General features: G+C 41.0%; 1 protein-coding gene across 2 annotated transcripts in view; it reads right to left on the bottom strand.

The window, feature by feature from the left end:
• The window catches only part of MYO5B (myosin VB), a 185,202-nt gene that overhangs the window by 67,066 nt on the left and 94,156 nt on the right, over nucleotides 1-23,980 (bottom strand). For both annotated transcript variants that reach the window (XM_075185734.1, XM_075185726.1), the window contains exons 5-7: nucleotides 15,040-15,196; nucleotides 10,347-10,490; nucleotides 6,345-6,426 (exon numbers count right to left, since the gene is read on the bottom strand). In XM_075185734.1, coding sequence (XP_075041835.1) covers nucleotides 6,345-6,426; nucleotides 10,347-10,490; nucleotides 15,040-15,196 — 383 coding nt within the window. The remainder of the gene's footprint in view (nucleotides 1-6,344; nucleotides 6,427-10,346; nucleotides 10,491-15,039; nucleotides 15,197-23,980) is intronic.

The following is a 23,980-nucleotide window of genomic DNA, read 5'->3' as shown; positions in this document are numbered from 1 at the left end:
TCATGCACAAATAACATGCCTCTATAAATGTACAGTGACTGATCATGCCTCTGTCTCCCAATCCACTAATCTCTACCTAGGAACATCTCTGTTACTTAGAAGACTGCAGGCCAATCACTGAGAAAGATGACTTTTAAGGATTTTGTGCACTGCCCACCTTCCCTTTCCAAAGTACAGGACCAAGTCAGATTTTGTCAAGGGGAGGAACAAATTTACTTCTGTACACAGTGTTTCAGTTACATTTCAGTAAATCAAGCTTTGCTATATATTAGGTTCAAATCACAATGTTATTTTACAAGAATGATAGATTCATGGAATGTGTGGTGAAACAAGGTATTAATATCACCTCAAGCAGTCTACACCTCATTTCACACAAGCGGACTATAAAACATATACTTTTTCTAGCCCTCTGGTTCCCCATATTTGTCAGTCATATTTAAACCTGTATATATTCTATTTGAAAGTAGTTAAAATGTCTGCCAGCATGGTTTTCTTATCTTGCAGACTAGTCCATTGTCCCAGCCTAGGCAAAGGGATTATTGTCCACCAGTCCTGTATGAATGTACATGACACCAGGAGGTCTCATGTATTAAGATAGGGAAAAGGTCCACAGACAGAGCTCCATGTTTGATTACCAAGGACTGCATTGTGTATTTAAATGTAAATATGTCTGGATTGTGATCTATCCTGTTTAAACAAACTCTGATGTATACAGACAATACCTATCCTTAATTATATCAAGAGTGGTTCATCTGCTATCCCTTTGTCTGTATGTTTACCTGTGATAAGGTAAACACAGAAAAGGACCAATCAGGCAGGTTATGAAATTGCTGATGAGGTCATTTTTGGGCTTAAAAGAGAGCTACAGAGGACATCAAATTGGCATTCACTACCCAGTGATGACGTTGAGATCTAGATCTCTGCCCCTGACAGGAAAGGGCCAATCGGTCCGTGGAGTACTGTCTTTACCCTGATCTACCTCTCCAAGTCTTGGGGAGCTGTGTGTCCACCAAAAGCGGAGTGACAGTGTCTCAGGACCACTGCCTTATTGATAGCCTTAAAATAGAGAGGAGGAGAAGCTTGGATGGACAGACAGCAGTCCCTGAGAGTGGCTAGGATACTGGTGAGGTGTTTTCATTATACCCTGCATGTTGTCTGTGCCAGACTGTAGTGTTATTTGCTTCAGGTTATTATTTAAAGATGTTTATTGATGTTTGGTGCTACCATTTTGTTAAATAAACTTATTTATTTTATTTTGGATATTTGCCTGGGTATTTTTGAACCTTGGACAGGTACCGGGTAGGCCAGATGTGCGGTGCAGAGGGTTACATTAAACCCAGTATCTTCACAGAATGTAAGGATTATGGAAGTTACGGGAAAATATTGAAAAACACAACACTGTTTTTGCCCCCCATAAAAAAGGAACAGGACATCACGGTTTTTGTTGAAATGGGAAGGAGAGGCGATGTTAAGTTGCCTAAACATCGTGTGCTAGCTCTCAGTAGTTTTCCCCACAGGCTTGATGGTTTGTCTCACCACCCAGACCAAAAGTGGAGGGAGTGTGAGGCCCAATCAGAAGCCACAATTCGACAGTCTGGAGACATCATCCCCTGCCCACCCCCACACCATTTCAAAGTGAGAATGTATTTGTTCTAACCCTTCGGAGGAACTACAGCTTTAACAATGCCAATATGTTTCAACCATTCCTTCTTGAATTCTTTTTTTAGTACAAGTCTCCGCCTCAGCTTCAGGAAGATTATTCCAATGTCCTATCACTACTTTTTTTGCAAAAATATATAAATTCTTCCTTATCTTATTTTCCAGTGTTCCCATTGTGCCAGAAATCTCTTTTAAAAATATTGCCTTCCTGAGCTCTAATAATACTTGTGATATATTTTAATGTTTCTATCCTATCACCTCTGCTCCTTCTCTCCTCTAGGATTAAGTTATGCAGCCCATGCACCAATTTAGTAGCTTCTTTCTGAATATTTTCTATATTATTAATGTCTTTTTGGAGATAGGGCCTCCAGATTGTACATAATATGGAGAGATATTACCAGTGCCCTATAAATTGGTAACATAACTTCCCTCTTCACTCTACTAAGACCTCTTACTATACAACCAAGTATGACCTTTATATCACCGGAAACTATGGGGCAGATTCAAATAGCCGCGCGGTGACGCAACGTGCCTCCGGAGCGGTCCACAGAAACACATCGAGTCTGAGTTTTTACTAGAACCTCTGCTCATTTTATATTGCGATTCATAGAGATTAGAGATGATCAGGCTGGGTTCCTTGAGAACCGAACACACCCGAACTTAGCGGATCCGAGTACCGAGCAGAGCCGGCAAAACGTCATTGTTACGTCATCGGATCTCGCAAGTTTTGAATTCCTATTTAAAATCCAACATAGCGAGGGGTGGGAGGGAGGGCGGACCCCCATTTTTCTTTTCTGCCACTACTGTGTGCCAATGTGTCCTAGATGTGCTAGGAACAGCCGTGTGTTTGTGTCATTGCTCTGTCGCTTACCATCCAGCCAGGTCACTGCAGTCTTTCTCCGAAACTGTATGAAAATAATATTGTGACCTGTGAGGCGGTCAAAATTGACTGCAAATGACTTGAAATTAGTGTTATTGAAGTTCATAATAATGTAGGAACAAAAAAAAAAGAGCAAAAATATGTGATTTTAGCATATTTTAGGATTTTTTTAAAAAATCCAAAACCAAAAACACACAATTGCGGTTTTGCCAAAACCAAAACACGAATCTAATCCAGATCCAAAACCAAAACCAGTTCAGGGGGGTCAGTGAGCATCTCTAATAGAGATGTGAGAGAAAATGCAGCAGAGATTTCTGTACCGTATTAGCAAAACTTGCCTATAAGGACATTGCTGAATATCAATGCAAAATCCACAGTTTAATTCATTTACCCCCAAAAGCAATATCCCTAATGAATAAATTAAACAAAACAGGACCAATCTCCAAGGTTCTTCGCTGGTTACCAGCCCTTCATCCGATCTTACACCGTTCGTTACAAGACCCCTGTATCCATTCTAATCTTTAGTCAAATCCAAGGATTTTAAGATTCTAAATTAATTTATCGTGGCGTAAGGTACCAAATGTCTTTCTAAAATCTAAATAAGCTATATCCACTGATTCACCCTTATCTATTACTTTAAAGTCCACTAGATTTGTTTTGATAAGATCTCCATCAGCCATTACTTACACTGAAGGACTGTAATCCACACTCCGTGACCATAACTCCACACAACCTGCTTAAATCACTAGCTGCGGGCTGTCTGCTGTAACACAGGCAGAATTACGACTTTCTCTCTTTAATTAGGAACTCCTCCAGTAAGTTTATATATCTTTCCAGAGTCACAAGGGACAAGGTTTAATTGACTCTGCTAGAAATGAATAATTGTGATAGTTTTTCATACCAAATTATTTTCTGCCTCTTATCCTAATGTAATCAGTGTTTAACTCGTATTACATGGATTCACACATAGAGTGGGTGTGAAGGACAGAACAACCTGAAACTAAATAGGGATAATAATAAAACAGTAACTAATGAGTTAGATATTGTTACAAAGTAAGAAGACAAAAGTCCATCAAGTTCAAAGTATTATAATTTCACAAAACTTTCATGAGGCAGCTGCAAATTTGAATCTACGAAGGAGGAAAACCATCCACCCTTATACCCAATAATCATCATCACCATTTATTTAAAGAGCGCCACAGAATCCTCAGCGCTGTACAGAAAACAAAAGTCTAAATTCCCTGCTACGCACACACACAGACTAGTGTAAATTTTGTCAGCAGTCTTTTAAGTAAGGCATCCAATTGACTTGTAAATCGAGTTAGAATATCGGTCATCACTAATTTTACTGCCGGAGAGTTCTTCCCACCTTTACAGCGAAGAACCCTTTCCTTACAGACAGAAGTTGTCCCCTTGTCACTTACACAGTCCTGGCAGTGAAAAGATGATTAAACAAGTCTAACCTTAGATAAACAGAAATCAGGTCACCTCTAATGCTTCCTTTCTCCCAAATTTGTCTAATTATTATTATTATTATTATTATTATTAATTTTTATTTATAGGGCGCCACAAAGTATCCGTACAAGGACAGACAATGGTACAGTACAAGGTGAAACAGCACAGTACAAGTAACAGTAAGCACTATAACTCTGGGGGCTCAAGGCACAGCTAGAAAGAGAGGGAGGCGAAAAGTTAGTAACTTGGGCCCAAGAGGGTGGGCATGGATGACGGTTAAGAGCCACTGAGGGGGGCGGAGAGAAGCGAGAGGAGACAGAGGGCAGAGGGATCGAGAGGAGGTGAGCTGAAAAGCTGGAGAGCGCAGTTAAAAGTGATGGAAACAGAAGGTAGGAGAGTCCTGCTCAAAGGAGCGAACAATCTAAAGGGAGGGGAAGACAGACAGACACATGGATGAGACGGAGAGACGGGAGAAACGGAGACGGAGTCGAGGAAGGCAAGAAGGGATGAGAGAGAGAGGTAGCCGACCGGTGGGAGCTTAGGCATGAGACTGGAAGGCTTTTAAGAAAAGGTGGGTTTTTAATGTTCGTTTGAAAGAGGACAGATTAGGGGAAGTTCTGATGGAGCGGGGGAGCTTGTTCCAATGGAGGGGAGCGGTGCGGGAGAAGTCTTGGATATGTGCGTGAGAGGAGGTAATCAGAGGGGAAGAGAGGTGACGATCGTTGGACGATCGCAGTGGGCGGGATGGAGTGTGAATAGAGATAAGGTTAGAGATGTAGGGAGCAGTGGCGTTGGCGAGGGCCTTGTAAGTCAGAGTGAGGAGCTTGAAAAGGATTCTGTAGGGGAAGGGGATCCAGTGAAGGGCTTGGTAGAGTGGGGAGACAGAGGTGGAACGGCGAGAAAGGAAAATAAGCCTAGCAGCAGCGTTAAGTACAGATCTAAGAGGAGCGAGATGAGAGAGGGGGAGGCCGATAAGGAGAAGGTTGCAGAAGTCCAAGCGGCAGATAATCAGAAAGTGGACAAGAGATTTGGTGGCATCCTGGGAGAGGAAGGGCCGAATGCGGGCAATGTCTAATCATTTTTTATAATATAACCCTCCATTCCCTAAATTAATAAGGATGCCTGTCTCTGAGCCTCCTTACGCTTTGCTGTGTCCATCTTGTAGACAGCTGCTCAAAACGATATTGTTTGGATTTCAGAAAGTATAGTGGACGGTCATTAATAATATACCAGGGTTTGGTTTTGAATAATAAAAACAATAATTGGGATATGTCATTAACCCAACAAGGTCATGTTGTGATGCGTTCGGAAAATGTCAGGAAGGCGTTTTAGAATTCCGCAGATTCCGACCAGGAAAACACAGCATTCTAAGCCAAGTATACCCTCAGCTAGGGCAACCTGGCTGTGAGCAGTGACTGCCTTCTAAAATGCCCCTTCATCTTGTAACACGTGGGATACATGATTAAAAACCTAGTTCTTTACATCCATTTACCAGTGCACAATTAATGGCATTCTCAGAAAATAAGGCCCTGTCACCACATACTGATGTATATTGATAATACAGGAAAAACAAGCTATTTTGCGCCAATATTATTTTTCCACAATGCATTCGAAGAAGCCATGAAAAAGCCGTAATGTAAAGTACAAGGGGCCTGATTCATTAAGGATCTTAACTTGAGAAACTTCTTATTTCAGTCTCCTGGACAAAACCATGTTACAAATTAGTTTTCTGTTTTGCAGATAAGTTAAATACTGCCTATTTTTTCATGTAGCACAGAAATACTTGATAGCTTATTTGTACACTGAAATTTAAAGTTGATATTTCTGTGCTACATGAAAAAACAGGCAGTATTTAGTTTTCTGTTTTGCAGATAAGTTAGTTTGCACCCCTTGCATTGTAACATGGTTTTGTCCAGGAGACTGAAATAAGAAGTTTCTCAAGTTAAGATCCTTAATGAATAAGGTCCAAGATATTTAATGGAAACATGACATGAATTCAATAAAATCCAAATAATAATGCACCTGTGAAAGGGATAGGGGGCTGTACTGTTAGTGGGTACTGCAAGGATGGAATTGGGTCCACTCCAAACTATCCTTATTTCTCAATATTACCACAGTCTGACTATCACTGAACGGCTTCTGGATAAAATGCTGCTCTCTCTCTCAGTAGCCCATTAACATTTTTATTTTATAAACTTTACTGATGGGTTAATTGTGCAAATTCTGATTTAATTACATCTAAGCACACATCTGTGGTACATAATGATTCATATTGACAATTTAATGGATTTTAGTGATTATTATTCCGCTTCTTACAGACAGTAGAGAAGAGACAGAAATAATGACTTACATAGTGAAAAGTCGGCAAACTCGGGCAGACCGGCGGAGGCGCAGAGCTGGTAGAAGATGTGATAGTTCCTCTCGTCCTCGGCCTGGAGACATAAGGATAGTATGAAACATGGACCAGCCCTGGATACCACAGGAACTTAAGTTTCTCACAGCACAAAATATCATTTTTATAACAGAACTCAAGAGTCGCCAAGGCCCGCCATCAGGGGGGTACGACCAGTACAGCTGTGAGGGGCCCGGACAGACTAGGGGGCCCGGACAGACCTCTCCGTATGTCCAGGCTCCTCATTCTGACCTACCGCACTGCCCCTTCTTATCTGCGGTGCTGCAGCACCCAGGCTCTGATAGGCTGGGAGCGCGGTGTAGCGACATCATCACTGAGTGCCGCGCTCTCAGTCTGTCAGTGACCAGGACCTGCAGCATCGTGGAGGAGAAGATAAGTTAATTGGGCATTCATTTCATAGGGGAGGGGTAGATAGAAGGGAGGATAGAGGGGCACTTTTACTGTGATTGGGGGGCACATTAACAGTGAGTGGTTGGGGGGGGTACATTTACTGTGATTGTAGGGATAAAGCGGAACATTTACTTTGGGGAGTAGTGGGGAAGGGGGAGGAGAGAGGGGAACATTTACTTTGGGGGAATGGGAGAGGGGGATATTTACTGTGATGAGGGATAGGGGGCGCATGTATAGGGAGGGGGGGTGCATGTATGGGGAGGGGGGTGCATGTATGGGGAGGGGGGCAGATGTATGGGGAGGGGGGCAGATGTATGGGGAGGGGGGGCAGATGTATTTGGGAGCCCTGCCAGATTAATTAGTACTGGGCCCCACAGTTTCTGATGGCAGCCCTGACACATTTTTTTTTTCTTTTTCAACATATCATGCAAAATTAAGGGAGATTGGTCACCTGCACACAATGGAGGCTGCCATTTTGTGGGCTGAACCAATAATCGTAAGGAAGCAGCCTATCAAGTTACCAGGAACCTGAGGCATTGCTGAGGTAAAAAGTGTGTCAGAGATGTCACTTTATCTTTAACCCACAAAAAGGATATCCTCAGTGTGTGCCTCACAAAATGCCCATGAACAGCCCGCAAAATGGCTGCCTCCGCTGTCTACCTCAGTGATGTCACTGGTTACCAGTGACAAAATGGCTGCCACCGCACACTGGTTGCTATCCATATGAATAAGTACCATGGTAACCCTTGTACAAAAAAGAAGGAACAAGATTACCATGGTAAACATCCAAATTACCATGAACTGCCATGGTAATTCCGTAATAATTTGGTCATTTACCCTGGTACTTTCTCGGGAGGGTACCGAACGGGGACAGGCTGCATTCTCACAGATGTTGGTGTAGCCAAAAAGATGGCTGCCGCCTCTCTGTGCGTATGGCCGCTGCTCTTTAAACACAACTGATCTTTGCAATTTATGTCCATAAATACAATTTTAATCATTTTGCTGATCTTGTGTCCATAGGCAATAAAACACTAAAGAGGAACCATAACAGCAAATCATAAAACATCAAATCAAAATGATGTTGCTAAATTAAAATGGTTATTTGCATTTTATTTTCCACAGCATTAACATATTTTTAACCACCAAACCTTATTATCATGTTATAGAGGCAGTACAATTAACATTGACTAGGTATTTACAGTAGCTGCCAAAAACCTGGCGTCATAAAGTAATAAAACCCATTACGTAGGAGCGATGACCTTGTATATATGCGAGACAACTCCAACGCCCTTGTTATTATCTCTGGTTTTATATATAAAGTAAAAATCTCTTTGGCAGAAGAACAGGATGACATCCGTCCCTGACAGGAGGCGGCAAGTGATGAAACATTTGTCTTACACAGGGGAATCTGTTTCAATCTGTTTTCAGGCTGGGTCCTGTCTCATTTTATCACTTAGGCAGGCGAGAACAAATCTAACTCTATTACTATCTGACTGCAAACTTCCTTCAACTGAAATCACCAGCACCTTACTGTGACTTTTTAAAATTAAAGTAAAACTTCATGAGAATAAACCCCAAGATATAACAGCGGGGGAAGGTCAAAATTCCTAGAACCCCTGTGTTTCATCAGGAAGTCACTCTCACCAGGGCTTGCATTATATTCAGGGGGTAACAGGCTGGGGTGAAAACATGCTCAGGGATTTATCCATCCAAAATAAAGGTAACATTTTAGAATTTTTAGTTTTAGGGGTATATTTACTAAACTGCGGGTTTCAAAAAGTGGAGATGTTGCTTATAGCAACCAATCAGATTCTAGCTTTTATTTATTTAGTACTTTCTACAACATGACAGCTAGAATCTGATTGGTTGCTATAGGCAACATCTCCACTTTTTCAAACCCGCAGTTTAGTAAATCTAGCCCTTAGTGTTTCAAACCGTGTTGCAGTATAATGTATTTATTTTCTAGTTACAGGGTCTCAAATAAAGCTTTCATGTCTGCTAGAGGTTTAGACACCCTGGATTTGTCCCAGAGGCGCCCGTTCCTGGCCACCAGTGGGTGGATGTAATGTCTTAAATTGTTAGCTGTCGGAATCAGTCAGTGGGACTAAGCGTGCACGAGGGATCAGCTGAGCTGGCTGCATTAAACCTCACAAATTTCACCAGAATTGGGCTCCTTGGTATCTCCGAGAGAGCTATAATTGCATGTTGTTCCCAGCCCAGCTCTCCGATGTAAGGACTTATACCGTAGGTCGCCTCTGGGACCTCCAGGCTGGGTGAGCTACTACTCGGGTTACATCATACTTGCCTACATTTGGCAAGTTGTATCCGGGAGAGGAGCGTGTCTAGAGGGCGAGACGCGGCCAAACGCGTGACAAATATGCCGTTTTGTCGCAGGGCACGGGGCCAAAATGGTGCGATTCACCGCGAATAGCGTAATTTTAGCCCCGCAACTGAGGGATGCGGGAGACTTGCCAACTCTCCCGGGAGTCCGTGAGACCGACCCGCATTTCGGGAGTCTCCCGGACATTCCGGGAGAGTTGGCAAGTATGAGTTATATTTGTGTACATGACTGATTCTTCTTGCAGAAGACGTTTTTTCTTTTTTTACATAGCTGTTTGTTTTCCTTTTATCCGATTCTCAGTGGAACTTGTTACTGCACTTTTAGGGCCTGAGTCATTAAGGAAAGTAGGGCAAAAAAAAGGAGTTAATGTCCTTTGGGACAAACCATGTTGCAGTGCAAGGGGTGCAAATTAGTTTATTATTTTGCACAAGTAACATAATGGCTGTTTTTCCATCTAGAACAGAAATACTTGGTAGCTTTATTTTTACACTGACATTTAAAGTTGATCTAGAACATGTCCTACCCTTACTATAAGTTTGTCCCCACATTTTAAATTTACTCCCCCTCCAATGCAACATGGTTTTGCCCTGGTGCAAAGTTACTCCTTTTTCATGCTTTGCTCTCCTTAATGCCTCGGCCCCTTAGTGTCTACTAATCCCCTCCCTTTTTGGCCTCCTCTGCTCTCTACTACTTCTTTCATCCTCTCTCTCAGCCAGTTCCCCACCCCCCATTTTGTTATAAAAACATACAAAATGAGAGGTGGCACCTTGTATATTCATGTTATACTGTTCATTATGTTGGATGTTCCTTCTATATGTCCTGTTGTTTCCTCTTTAAATAAAAAGTAAAAAAATAAATAAAATAAAATGTATGATGTAGGTATACTACAAAATTCATAGAATTACTAAGTTTTAGATATCTGTGTTCAGCACCAATCTCTTGCCCATCTACATGAAATAAAATGCTTACTTTGGATAAAAAAAACAAAAAAAACCCAAAACAAACAAAAAAACAAAGCAACAACTAAAAGATTAAAATGGTCAAAGAATAAAACGGTTTCAAATCATTGCAACATTTACAAAGAAACCAGCCCTTATGTAACTTCAGCTTAAGGTAACATCATTTTGAAAGTAAAAAAAAAATCCAGCATCCAGGTTAAAAGAGGTTCCACGTTACTGAATTCCTACTGGGAAAAGCGATTCACGCACCTGGAACACAACACGTGACTTCTCCAGAAGATAAGTTCTCATGTTGGCACCAATGATGTGATATCTCTTATCAAATCCGATTTGAATGTATTTCCCAAACCGGCTGCTGTTGTCATTACGTGTGGTTTTGGCATTTCCGATGGCCTGTGTGAAACAAACGCCAGAGGTTAACCTATAAGTACAAGACATTCAACACCAAGATACAATGACCCAAGATAACTAAGATGAATGGGACACACTACAGGTTTTTCAGCCAATTATAGGGTCAAACACCCGATAAACGACCATTTGGCCCAACATGAACGATAGATGTTCCAAATTACAGTTTGTCGTTTCATTTGATTGTTCAGCAGATCTATAAACCTCGTTCCAACCACCTTCCGATCCTGCAGTGTGTATGCACTCACATCTGTCAGAGAGCGCAGGAACCTGTCTCTGTGTCTGTGTTGTTAAATGTAGAGAGTGCTGTAGGTGGATTGATTCGTCCGCTCGTTCCGAGACTGAATATTTAGTTTCAGAGTCACAGAAGCTAACGAAATTTATAATGACAGTGTGGAAAAGTCAAAGTTTTGTCAGGCGCCGTCCCGCGATCTCTCCGGAACAGCTGCCTAATCTTCCGCCCAGCGCGTCTGGTTGCTTAGCAACCAGACGCATCACTTCCGGCTGCCCTCCATAAACAGCGCTAGGCAACGGGACGCTATGGGCAGATTCCCCCGGCGCTGAGGATGACAGCGCTGAAGCTTGAATTCCTATTGGAGCACTCCAGTATTTAAACATCTTCTGGGCCCTCCTACCAGTGCCAGAGTATCAGGTCTTCCTGCCTCCAGCGTTATAGTGTGTATACCAGTCATCTGCATTTGTTCCTGACTATTCTTGTGCTGCATGTGACCCTTGACCCGGACCGTTTGACCACCCCTATTTGGATCCTGCTTTGTACTGCGCTACCTGAACGTTATCGACCAGACTTGTCTCACCATTCTTCTGGATATCCTTGTGTACCTCGTACTACCAGAACGTTACCGACCCGGCCTGTCTGACACATCTTTCTACCTCGCTGTTGACTCGTGGGAGGACCACGACCTGCGTGTCCCTGCAGCGGAGCCCATACCTCCTTGCGGGGGTTCCTAGTGAATACCAGGGGCACGTTAAACTCCACACCTTCCTCTGAGTTGCGCCAACAATAGCAGGTACGAATATAGCTGTGACAAGTTTATTTTGTGTGTACCCAGCCTTAAATCAGTGTGACAGGAATGACCGACTACACTGCTCTTGGACCAGATGAAGAGCACAGATCTGAAGGTAACTCGTGTATAGTGTGTACACATGTATCAGCAGACTGATTGGAACTTTAGTTGTTTGTAAAATCGTTAGTGATAACAAATTGTTCGAAAGTTTTTGTAGTGTGTACCCAGCATAATACATAGAACTGGATAATCAGCAGCTTTCAAGGTAAATGCATTTAAGTCTTTATTGCCTAGGCTAGGTACACACTGAAGAATTTTCCGACCAACGTGTTATCTCAAACGATTATACCTACGACTGAAGGTCCCATCAGTCTGACGATTCATCTATACACACCGACACGATTTACCTTCAGATCTGTGCTCTTCATCAGGTCCTTAATCTGGTCCTCTAGTCCGGAGAATGACAGCACAATATCCAATCATTCATTCTTGTCACATTGTCACACTGATTAAACCGCCTTGTTATAGCTATCCACATGTCCTAATGAATTTCGTTAGCTTCTGTGACTCTGAAACAAAATATTCTGTTTTAGAACAAACAAATGAATTATTCCTTCTATAGCACTCTCTACATTTATTCACCGGGACATTCATCTCTAGCATCGGCTGAAAAGAGCCCGACTCTGTAAACTCTATGGAGATCGTGAGCATGAGTGTATACACACTACATGATAGGTCAGTGATTGGTCTGAAAATATTATACAGTACGACCAACCAAATGACACGATGACTTTAGATCATGGTGTCACTACACACTGACACGATATCCGACCAAACGGTCGGATCTCGGCTGATTGGAACGTTTTTCGTGCAATCATCGGGCCAGTGTGTACCCAGCCTAAGTCCGTTCTCTTACTTATTGCATCTAGTCTGCATTCTATGGTTATCCAGGAAAATAGTTGGATTCTTTTAAAAAATAACGTCTGAATCATTCAATGAAATGGCAATGAAAGGTTGTTAATCATATATATGTAAAATGAGAAATAGTATGCATATATAATATAGACTTTATATATATATATATATATATATATATATATAAGTTAACCCGTGCATGATACTCATGCATTCTAGTCAAATCAAGCTACTTAAGGTCTTAAAAAGGTTCTTGTCATGCATTTGGGCCTAGCCCAGGCCTCCTCAGGGGAAGAGCGTTACTGCCCGACGCAAGCGGTCTTTTTAATGTGTGCTCATGAGGTAAAATTACCTCACAAAAATGAGTTTGACCCCTCAACTCGTAAATTTAGCCTTTACTACCAATCCCACGGGGGGAAGGGGGGATGATGGAAGTTTACTGACTTGACCATTCTAATTTTTTTGTCAAATAATGTCAGTATACCAAATTTCAGGTCAATTGGATGAGCCCTTTCTGAGAAAATAGTTTTTTCCACACACACACACTAACGCACGCCTCTACACATGTGTGTTCATGAGGTAAAATTACCTCATGAAAATGAGTTTGAGCCCTACCAAATTTCAGCCCTTTTTGATTTTTTTTTCCCACACACACTAAGAATTTAGTAGGTCAGTGTATAACTCTGCCCAGCAGGTGGCGCTGCAACTTGGGTTTTTTTTTTCACACACACACACACACACACACACACACACACACACACAGATAGACAGACGCCACTAAGCATTTATATATTAGATATATATATATATATATATATATATATATATATATATATATATATATATAAATAAGAGAGAGAGAGAGAGAGAGAGAGAGAAAGAGAGAGATATGTATATATATATATATATATATAAATATTGTATATATGTATACATATGTACACACTCGCATGTATCTACGCACATATCTATATATATACTCATTTTTACTGTAGAATGAGAATTCCCATGTTATACTGCTGTCAAAGGTTAATTGCTGAATTTTTTTTAAGTACTACTAAATGGGTTCATTTTGCCATAGTGCTCTATGAAGATATATTTTACATAGGGCGAAAAATCCTAAAATCAGATTCTACAGAAGATTTGCAGGACCAAACAAGCTAAGAATTTGCTGTGTTCTTCTGGTAGCCAGAGGCCAAAACCAATAAAACAAAAAAAGTCAAGTCTGTTCCAGCCTGATAATAATTCCCCTTTACATCCAGGGGGGTCCCAGAGAGCCCCCGCAGACATCTAATCCATACATGCCAACTCTCCCGGAAAGTCCGGGAGACTCCCGAAATTCGGGTCAGTCTCCCGGGGTCCCGGGCAAGCTGGCATTTCTCCCGCATCCCAATCTCACCGAGAATCACACCATTTTGGAGGGCGGGAGGGGGCGGGACGAGGCCAATCACGTCATTTTGGCCCCGCGACACAAATTACTTTCCCGCGGGGGGGCGGGGCCAAAATGACGGGATTGGCCTCGTCCCGCCCCCTCCCGCCATCCAGTCACGCCCCCTCTCCCGGAAACAAGTTTCCGGGAGCTGGTAAGTATGATCTAATCTCTCATGTATGACCTAATAACAGACTGGTCCACTCAGCCATTCCAATCTATATACAAGCACCATCATTTGTGAACATGCATGTCTTCAGGTCATTGGGCTATAATGAATATTTTAATCTAATTACAACCCTAAACTGCTTTTATAAGCATTCTGAATATCTCCTCAAACAATGGGCTGTTTTGTTAAAATATAAAATGAATTACACATTTTATCTCTGTATCAATAGTCAGAAATAGCCAGAAAATTGTAGGCTATATAATAAAAGTAAATAATTTAGGCATATTCAACCAATGTAAGTAGCCTGTAAAATCACACATAATACAGTAAGAGAATTTCAATTTCCCCCTGGGAGGAATTTCTTTTTATTTTTGTAAAACTTGCAGTAACTTTTAACGACTCAAATCAAAGACACAATATAAAAGTATAAGCACTTAGACAGCACCCGTCCTCTTACATCCCTTACATGGCTCCACTCACTTACACATTTTATAGACTGTAGCTGCGTGTTGAATTAGAGCACGCCCCAGGTTATATATGTAGTGAAAATTCAGGTATAATAAAACCGCCATAATTACTTTAATATAAATTCCTGCTAGAAAAGATACTTGTTTTATGCAGAATCATCTAACAGGGGCAAATGACAAAATAGAAACCTCAATGTAGCTGGAAAATAAAAATATTAAAGTATAACATTGTGCATTAACATGGTCTAACATAAGCTTAGATATCAATGACATTTAAGCTTGTGTTATTTCAGCTGTTAAAAGCTAACAAAAAGGAAAACAATTTGAACTGGGGCACATGAGTACGTTGTGGACATTTTAAATTTGATTCAGTCAAACCTTGGTCACCATTTGTTGGTGCAAATTACGGATAATGCGCTCCCCCAAACATTCTGTCGCCAGCGGCTGTTGTTGGTGGTCTGTTCCCTAAACCAGGCCGGGATGGCGCCTATGATACACAACGCGTTTCGGTGAAAGTGGGTTTTCTTACCTCCATAATGGGACTGGACGCCAGGACTTTCTCTTCTACGTTGGTTTCACTGGCGGAACCCCCGACCGTGGCAAAGTATCTCATGGCGTATTTGGCAGACACTGTTTTCCCGGCTCCGGACTCTCCGCTTACAATGATTGACTGGTTCTTCTCATCCCTGGAAGACAAGTGTACAGTGCCGTTAGTTTCCTATTCTCCATCTAAGGGGCTTATGCAGAGAAGGAAAGATTGGGCAAGCGTAGGCCAATTAGAGTAAGTTCATATTCACGTAATTATGACTGAGGTAGACCTGGATGTACATACATCTGTCAAGAGCTTTATCATGCGTGCATCTGTTCCTGCTTATGTTCATGGCTCAACGCTAGATGATCCCTTAAATCTCTACAACAACACGAAGAGCATGCGGTCGGCTAAACAGGAAGCAAAATAGTGCTTAAAAATAGAAAATATTGTAGCGCACTTCCAGAGACCGCCCTATACAGTATCAAGATATCCACCAAATCTTACATATAAATAACAAGAAGGATACATACATATGCGCTCATGGATGTTCATATAAGGAATGAGTTCTACTTGCACCAACCCAATGGCATATATAAAGAAAAAACAATATATAGTGTAATATGTTTCAATGATCTGTTCTTATTATATAGGGTTCTCAAAAAGAGAAGTTCTTCAACACCGAGTGTTTAAATCGAAGTCCTATATTGTATATGCTTAAAAGATAGATTCTTTCATACTTGCATTGTATAATCTGAACAAAATATACTTCTCAGCCATCATCATAAAAATAAAAATAATATTTTATGAGGTCTTTATCAAGGCTAGCCTTGATAAAGACCTCAGCCAGGGGTAGAAACGCGTTGGGTCCTGATTGCTTTACTGCTGGTTCGTTCTGGGACATGAGGCAGGAGCTCGACCCATAGGAATGTGGTGAAACAGCTGAGTACCCTCTATATGCTTTTGAACTTGCTTTTGGTGGTACGGGCATTATCCTCACATGTGGAGGATTTTCTGTTTTTATGGTTTTCTGTTTTCCTTATATTAAAAACTGTAATACACTATGTAGTGTTATTTTTATTTTTATGAAGAACTCATTCCTTATATGAACATCCATGAGCGCCTATGTATGTATCTTTCTTGTTATAAGGAAGCAAAATAGCACCATTTAAAAGAAAATAAGTCAACAAACTGCAATTCACATTTGAAAGAAACTTATCACCTATATATTTATTGATGCTGGAGTTATTCATACAACAAGCACAAGACAGCATCCCACGTTTCTCGCCAACTAGCTACGATTTATTGGGGCAGAACCAGATTCTGAATCTTTGCCTATGGAAATGTCTCTCCTTCACAATGTCACTGGTTTTAAATATTGGCTTATCTCCCAGAACCATGTCCCTTCTGTTGGTGAATGATGTATAAGTTTAACATCACAGGCGAGTATTAAAAAATGCAAAATAATTGTGTTCTATCCTTATCCGGTGGACATTCTGTGCCAGCGGAAGCCTGTGGCATGGTCTAAATACCCAGTTATTTTCCAGAAGTTCCTGCAGGGTTTGGGGAGACTTATAAACGTGGGGGGTGGTAGGGTTGGAGGTCCAAAAATATGTCAGTGGACAAGTAAAGAGAGGAAGTCACTTATCCCTTAGCTTACTCTTATACAGAGGAACAGCATAGAGCTATGCTTAGCACAAGCATTCCCCTGGCTTAGGCACAATTTGAGGTTAGAGTGCCTCTCTAAGCAAGTCTTGTACTGTAACACTTAGGATGGAAAGGTGTCAGCCAGAGACAATTGGAGATATAACTCTACTGAACCATAGTCTACACAAACACTATATACAGTGTACCGTGGCATCGCCAGTACAAGCCACAAATAATATTTTTTCTAAATTGTGTCTAATCTTGTGTTTCAAACTCCCATTGTCCTATAGATTGTGAGCTTGTGAGCAGGGTTCTCTTACCTCTCTGTCTGTATGTATTACCCAGTATTGTTTTATTAATGTTTGTTCCCAATTGTAAAGTGCTACGGAATTTGCTGGCGCTATATAAATAAATGATGATCTTACAACTGTACTGTTATAATGATGTGTTTTAGCAAATCCATGTTCTTGCTATGTCACACAATGACACAATCTATGGTTAACGATCCGGAAATATTCAGGTCACAATCTGGGATCTGGGTCAAAGTCCTGTGGCTGAAACAGTCTCATACACACAGTAATATTTGTGGAACAGGAAGGAAGTCAGTAAGTAAATATGTCATATTTGGTACAGAGGCCAGAAACACGTATAACAGGAGAGAGGCAGAGATGTAGTCAGTAACAGATGAGCAAAGTTGCAGCAAGATTTAGCACAAGTCAAACTTCAAGGCAGAACGGTCCGTTTCTCAGAGACGTGAATTTCGGGCGATACAATCTTTAAGGACCACTTTTGAATCAACATTACCCAGAATGGCCATTTGGCACTGTATTTGTAAATTGGCATTTTGCGGAAATCATAGTCTATGAATAGAGCCGAGTTGATTTTGGTCAGTTCTTTCTTCTGTATGGTGCGGTTGGGGCAGGATTGGGGACATTGGAGGCTAAGGGGTATATTTAAGAAATAACGGTAGTGCACTTACCGTGTAAATTAGTCCACGATGTCTCCTACTCAAATTTATTAAAGGTGCATCGCAGCAGATATCATGGATATCTATCTGCTGCTTTGCACTCCTTATCGTTTACAACAGTAAGGTGACTGCTCTGGCCGCAATCTAACAACTTGTTGAAGCTGGCGTACATTATCAGAATTGAAGAAATCCAATGCTGTCAGCTCTGCTCCGAAGAGCAGAGCTGGACAGCGCATGTGTAGAGGGATCACATGATCCCTCCCTGTCACTCAGCGCTCTCTCTCTGCAACTATCGTTGCAGAGACAGAGAGGGCATCTGTGTGCGCATGTCCAGTTCTTGGAACTGGACATGCACAATTGAAGAATGAAAAGAAGGAGGAGAAGACCCGGAGACAGCGCTTCCGAAGAGGGGGGTAAGTATGATTTTTTATATCACAGAAACAGCAGTTTTTCGGAACTGTTGTTTCTGTGCAGGGTTGTACATAAATGTGAGAAATAGTTCAATCCTTATCATTGCGATAAGGATTGAAAACTACTTTTCACTTTATGTGAATATTGATAAATGTGCCCCTAAATGTCAGCGGGAAACCATGTAACATTCCGCTGCAAAATACATAATAATATTTCACGAACAGATTCGCTTATCTATCGTTCGGTACTCGAAGCAGCAATCCGTATAGGAGAACGGATACTGAACAAAAGCAACAGCAAGACAGTTTAGAGGTTAGAGTCACAATAATCTGCCAGGGAAGGTTTATTCTGAAAGTCAGAGAGGGGAACCAGAGCGTTGTACGAGGAATTTCGCATTAACCAGACAACTGTGGATCTTGACACTAGGAAATGAACTGTTCAGCATCTCGCATGACTCAGTGAGCAGAGATGCAGCCTGGGAGAGCCATATCTCTGGGCTCGAATCCTGATGATCCACTGGGATCTTCTCCTGAGTGGCAGCACCTGACGCGTCGGAAGAAGGTGTTAAGAAAACATTAATGAAACAATGAAAATGAACAGGGTTTGTGCCAAATTCCAGGCCGCTTGTGCACGCAAGCTGGGTTCTCAGGAAATACTTTCTACACGTGCTGCACAAAAGTGGCAAGTAATAATTTTTCGGAATAATTTAGGACAAAAGTCAGTAGAAGCTGAGCAATATTTTAGGAGAAAAGCGTAAGGCTGACGACACACTGGCACTGCGTAACACGGCATGACACACTCGACTACGTTTCACATGCGGCGGTTAACCAGTGGTTACGTTTCCTATCAGGGGGTTACAATGGAGGACATTACATTGACCACAATGTGTTAACTTGTGGCAAACACAAGAACAGCAGCACCGCAATGCAAACAATCACGAATGAAAATGCAAATACAGGGGCATTGGAACCAGATCCCCACACAAATTTACATTTGCTTTTTCTTTTTGTAGTATTATAAAAGTGTGTAGTATATAGTGTGATGTCAGTGGATAAACGGCCTAATCGCTTAAATGAATGAAGGACATGGACCTAAAGGGGAATATTTACTAAACTGCAGGTTTGAAAAAGTGGAGATGTTGCCTATAGCAACCAATCAGATTCCAGTTATCATTTATTTCGTACATTCCACAAAATGACAGCTAGAATCTGATTGGTTGCTATAGGAAACATCTCCACTTTTTTTAAACCCGCATTTTAGTAAATATTCCCCAAAGCGTTAGAATGGATGACCATTGAAGTAAACGTTTGAAACTTTCAACGATTTGTATTTTCAGGTGCACTCGCAAACCCACAAAGCTGGGCACAGAATGATTTTCCCGAGGACAGTTCAGAGAACCGTGTATTGGGCAGAGACCTAAAAATGCATTAGATGGAGAAATAGGTGCATTTAAATAAAGCATTGGGGGCCGGCATTTATTTTGATTCCTTAATGACCCTTACAGACACCAAATGGTCAAATGTTAGAATATATGCTAAGCTACCAAGCAATAACTTTTGAATCTCAAATCTGAGCCTTGTTACCCCAAGCTAAATCATAAGAAAAACTTAACAAAATTGTGTTAAGTTAAGTCTTACTAGAGTGTAACGTTCCTTTAGATGCAGTCTTAGGAGGGAACTCAATTCCCCCCAGAGTATCGCCTTGCTAAACCTATTACCGTTCTTGACCCGGCTTTCTGAGCTGCGAGCAAAAAGCCGGCGTTGAAACTACCATAATAACGGTATTTAAGCGCACTATTACTGTAATACGGTAATAGTGAGCAGGTCGCGTTACTTTTTTACAGTAACGCGCCCAATTGAATTCCCCCCATAGTATTGGAACAACTATACGTACAATATCCGTGTAACACTGTAATTTTTACATCAGGGATTTTCATATTGAGTTACCCTAGTTCGGTTTAGTGCTCGTAAATGTCCTCCCTGACCCAATGCTTCTTACGGAAGACATTCTATGTCATTCTTCCTTGTTTGTAGGTCACAATAACTCATCTCATTAACACGGAAATACCAAGAGTCATTAGAAATGCATTTCTGAACGCTGCCTCAAAGGTAACAGCAGTTAATTTAACTTTACACGTTCAAGTCTCAGTAATTACTGGATAATCTGTCCCGTAGAGCGGCTGCTAAACCTATGGGGAAGTGGAGGTGTCAATCACAGCAGAAGCCCCGCAAAACAATATTTAATACATGCAAAGATCAACGTGCGGTCTGACAAATTTCCTGTTACCCCATCAGCCACTGCAAAAGGGCAGGTTCAGACCTGTACAGGCAACTTGCTAAAAACTGGTTTAATTGTGAAATGGGCACAGATCCTCCTGCGTACAGGTTTCATTCATTAAAAAAGCTTTTATTTAAATCATAGTTCCCAAAATTGTTATATAAACATTCCAAAAACTGGCTGCTTAGCTTATTATTTCAATAGAATAGCTCCCACCTCCCCACACGTCTTTGCAAATCAAGAGGAATAACTGGAAATCGTATCCCCAAAGAAGACTCATCATGTTTTCTCAAGAGTGCAGACCAGGCCAAGAACAGCAGCAATAATATTCAAGCTAATATTAAGCCTATGTTAGATGAGATTCGGTAATTTGGTCCTCAGGTGTAGCAGTCTGATTATTTCCTCTGGAAAATGCCCACACCCAGACAAATACATTCTCTAACACCATTTGTTAGCTGTCCGTGATGATTTGCTCCAATGCAATCTGATTATTGTCAGGCATTAAGTTTGTTTTGGCCCCAAAAGTTGATATATGCCACCTAGCTAATACTGCAGCAGTAGTGAAGACCACAATTTGCAATAAAATTCACAAATAATCCACATTGCATTACTTTACTATATATAGTGCAATATGTGTGTATTATCTTTATGTCAAGTGGTCAGGTCATGTTGGGGGTGTAGTGACCTATGTCTGTATAGTGTGTAATAGAATTGTATTATTATCATGTCCAGTGGTCAGGTCATGTTGGGGGTATAGTGTCCTATGTCTGTATAGAGTGTAATAGAATTGTATTATGATCATGTCCAGTGGTCAGGTCATGTTGGGGGTGTAGTGACCTATGTCTGTATAGTGTGTAATAGAATTGTATTATTATCATGTCCAGTGGTCAGGTCATGTTGGGGGTATAGTGTCCTATGTCTGTATAGAGTGTAATAGAATTGTATTATGATCATGTCCAGTGGTCAGGTCATGTTGGAGGTGTAGTGTCCTATGTCTGTATAGAGTGTAATAGAATTGTATTATGATCATGTCCAGTGGTCAGGTCATGTTGGAGGTGTAGTGTCCTATGTCTGTATAGAGTGTAATAGAATTGTATTATGATCATGTCCAGTGGTCAGGTCATGTTGGAGGTGTAGTGTCCTATGTCTGTATAGAGTGTAATAGAATTGTATTATGATCATGTCCAGTGGTCAGGTCATGTTGGGGGTGTAGTGACCTATGTCTGTATAGTGTGTAATAGAATTGTATTATTATCATGTCCAGTGGTCAGGTCATGTTGGAGGTGTAGTGTCCTATGTCTGTATAGAGTGTAATAGAATTGTATTATGATCATGTCCAGTGGTCAGGTCATGTTGGGGGTGTAGTGTCCTATGTCTGTATAGAGTGTAATAGAATTGTATTATGATCATGTCCAGTGGTCAGGTCATGTTGGGGGTGTAGTGACCTATGTCTGTATAGTGTGTAATAGAATTGTATTATTATCATGTCCAGTGGTCAGGTCATGTTGGGGGTATAGTGTCCTATGTCTGTATAGAGTGTAATAGAATTGTATTATGATCATGTCCAGTGGTCAGGTCATGTTGGAGGTGTAGTGTCCTATGTCTGTATAGAGTGTAATAGAATTGTATTATGATCATGTCCAGTGGTCAGGTCATGTTGGAGGTGTAGTGTCCTATGTCTGTATAGAGTGTAATAGAATTGTATTATGATCATGTCCAGTGGTCAGGTCATGTTGGAGGTGTAGTGTCCTATGTCTGTATAGAGTGTAATAGAATTGTATTATGATCATGTCCAGTGGTCAGGTCATGTTGGGGGTGTAGTGACCTATGTCTGTATAGTGTGTAATAGAATTGTATTATTATCATGTCCAGTGGTCAGGTCATGTTGGAGGTGTAGTGTCCTATGTCTGTATAGAGTGTAATAGAATTGTATTATGATCATGTCCAGTGGTCAGGTCATGTTGGGGGTGTAGTGTCCTATGTCTGTATAAAGTGTAATAGAATTGTATTATGATCATGTCCAGTAGTCAGGTCATGTTGGAGGTGTAGTGTCCTATGTCTGTATAGAGTGTAATAGAATTGTATTATGATCATGTCCAGTAGTCAGGTCATGTTGGAGGTGTAGTGTCCTATGTCTGTATAGAGTGTAATAGAATTGTATTATGATCATGTCCAGTGGTCAGGTCATGTTGGAGGTGTAGTGTCCTATGTCTGTATAGAGTGTAATAGAATTGTATTATGATCATGTCCAGTGGTCAGGTCATGTTGGAGGTGTAGTGTCCTATGTCTGTATAGAGTGTAATAGAATTGTATTATGATCATGTCCAGTGGTCAGGTCATGTTGGGGGTGTAGTGTCCTATGTCTGTATAGAGTGTAATAGAATTGTATTATGATCATGTCCAGTGGTCAGGTCATGTTGGGGGTGTAGTGTCCTATGTCTGTATAGAGTGTAATAGAATTGTATTATGATCATGTCCAGTGGTCAGGTCATGTTGGAGGTGTAGTGTCCTATGTCTGTATACAGTGTAATAGAATTGTATTATGATCATGTCCAGTGGTCAGGTCATGTTGAGGATGTAGTGTCCTATGTCTGTATAGAGTGTAATATAATTATATTATGATCATGTCCAGTGGTCAGGTCATGTTGGGGGTGTAACATGCTATTTATGTATAGAGAGTTCCGTATGGAACCCCAGCACAAAAAAATTAGTTTGAATTCCTTTCCACTACTCACAATAATGCAATATAGTTTATATTAAATGGAAGATATTCTCTATTTTTGTAGTCCAGGAGATACAGTTGACTAAACAATCATATCTAAATGTATAATTACAGTGCAACCATTGACACAGTCTTGCTGATGATCTTCTGTGCCTTGTTATCACAGAATATGTTTTACAATATGTGCAGACGTAACGGAAAAACACAGCTTCACGTTCCAGCTGGGAATCCCTGATCTATCTTTCCACTCAGTGGAATTTCACAGAAATAAACAGGCAGCACAGGGGAACACACTCAGTGTTATGACTTCACAAGCAGGATACACAGCAATAAATATCAGACAATAAGCATTGGACACCCACCCAGTGCAAGCAATAATAAAATGTAAAAAACTAGGAATATTTCCATACTAAATATAAATATGGATTAATTGCACAAGAAGCCTCCCATAGTACAGGGGTTACAACATGCCAGCAATGGACTCCTCAAGAGCTGCAATCTTTGCAGAGATGTGGGGGAGCAGCCCATATTTCTGTTACAACTGCGCCAATTCTTTGCTAGCATCAAATATAGGACCACAATCCAATTCTGCTGTTTCATGGCTGCCTGCACACAAGTTATGTACAACATTTCCAGGTCTTAGTCCATGATAGTAAAGCGAAGTCAAGAACCGTATCTTGAAATCAGTAGATTCTTAGTTGGCATCAGCTAAATCCTGATCATTAATGAATAACATAAGTCATGACAGTAAGGGGACATTGTTACTTTTTTAAGTGTTACAACTTTAATGGTATTATTATTTATCAGACACCCGATAAAATTGGAACATCTCAAATATGCTCCTTAAGATCTTTATCTTATTCAGCTAGAGATGTTCTTCCATGTGAGAACAGAATCGGGTATATCCCTGAACCACC

Source organism: Mixophyes fleayi, chromosome 1, assembly GCF_038048845.1.
Source record: "Mixophyes fleayi isolate aMixFle1 chromosome 1, aMixFle1.hap1, whole genome shotgun sequence".
Taxonomy (NCBI): domain Eukaryota; kingdom Metazoa; phylum Chordata; class Amphibia; order Anura; family Limnodynastidae; genus Mixophyes; species Mixophyes fleayi.
The sequence above is the reverse complement of the archived record's forward strand: the minus strand, read 5'-3'. Positions and strand labels throughout refer to the sequence as shown.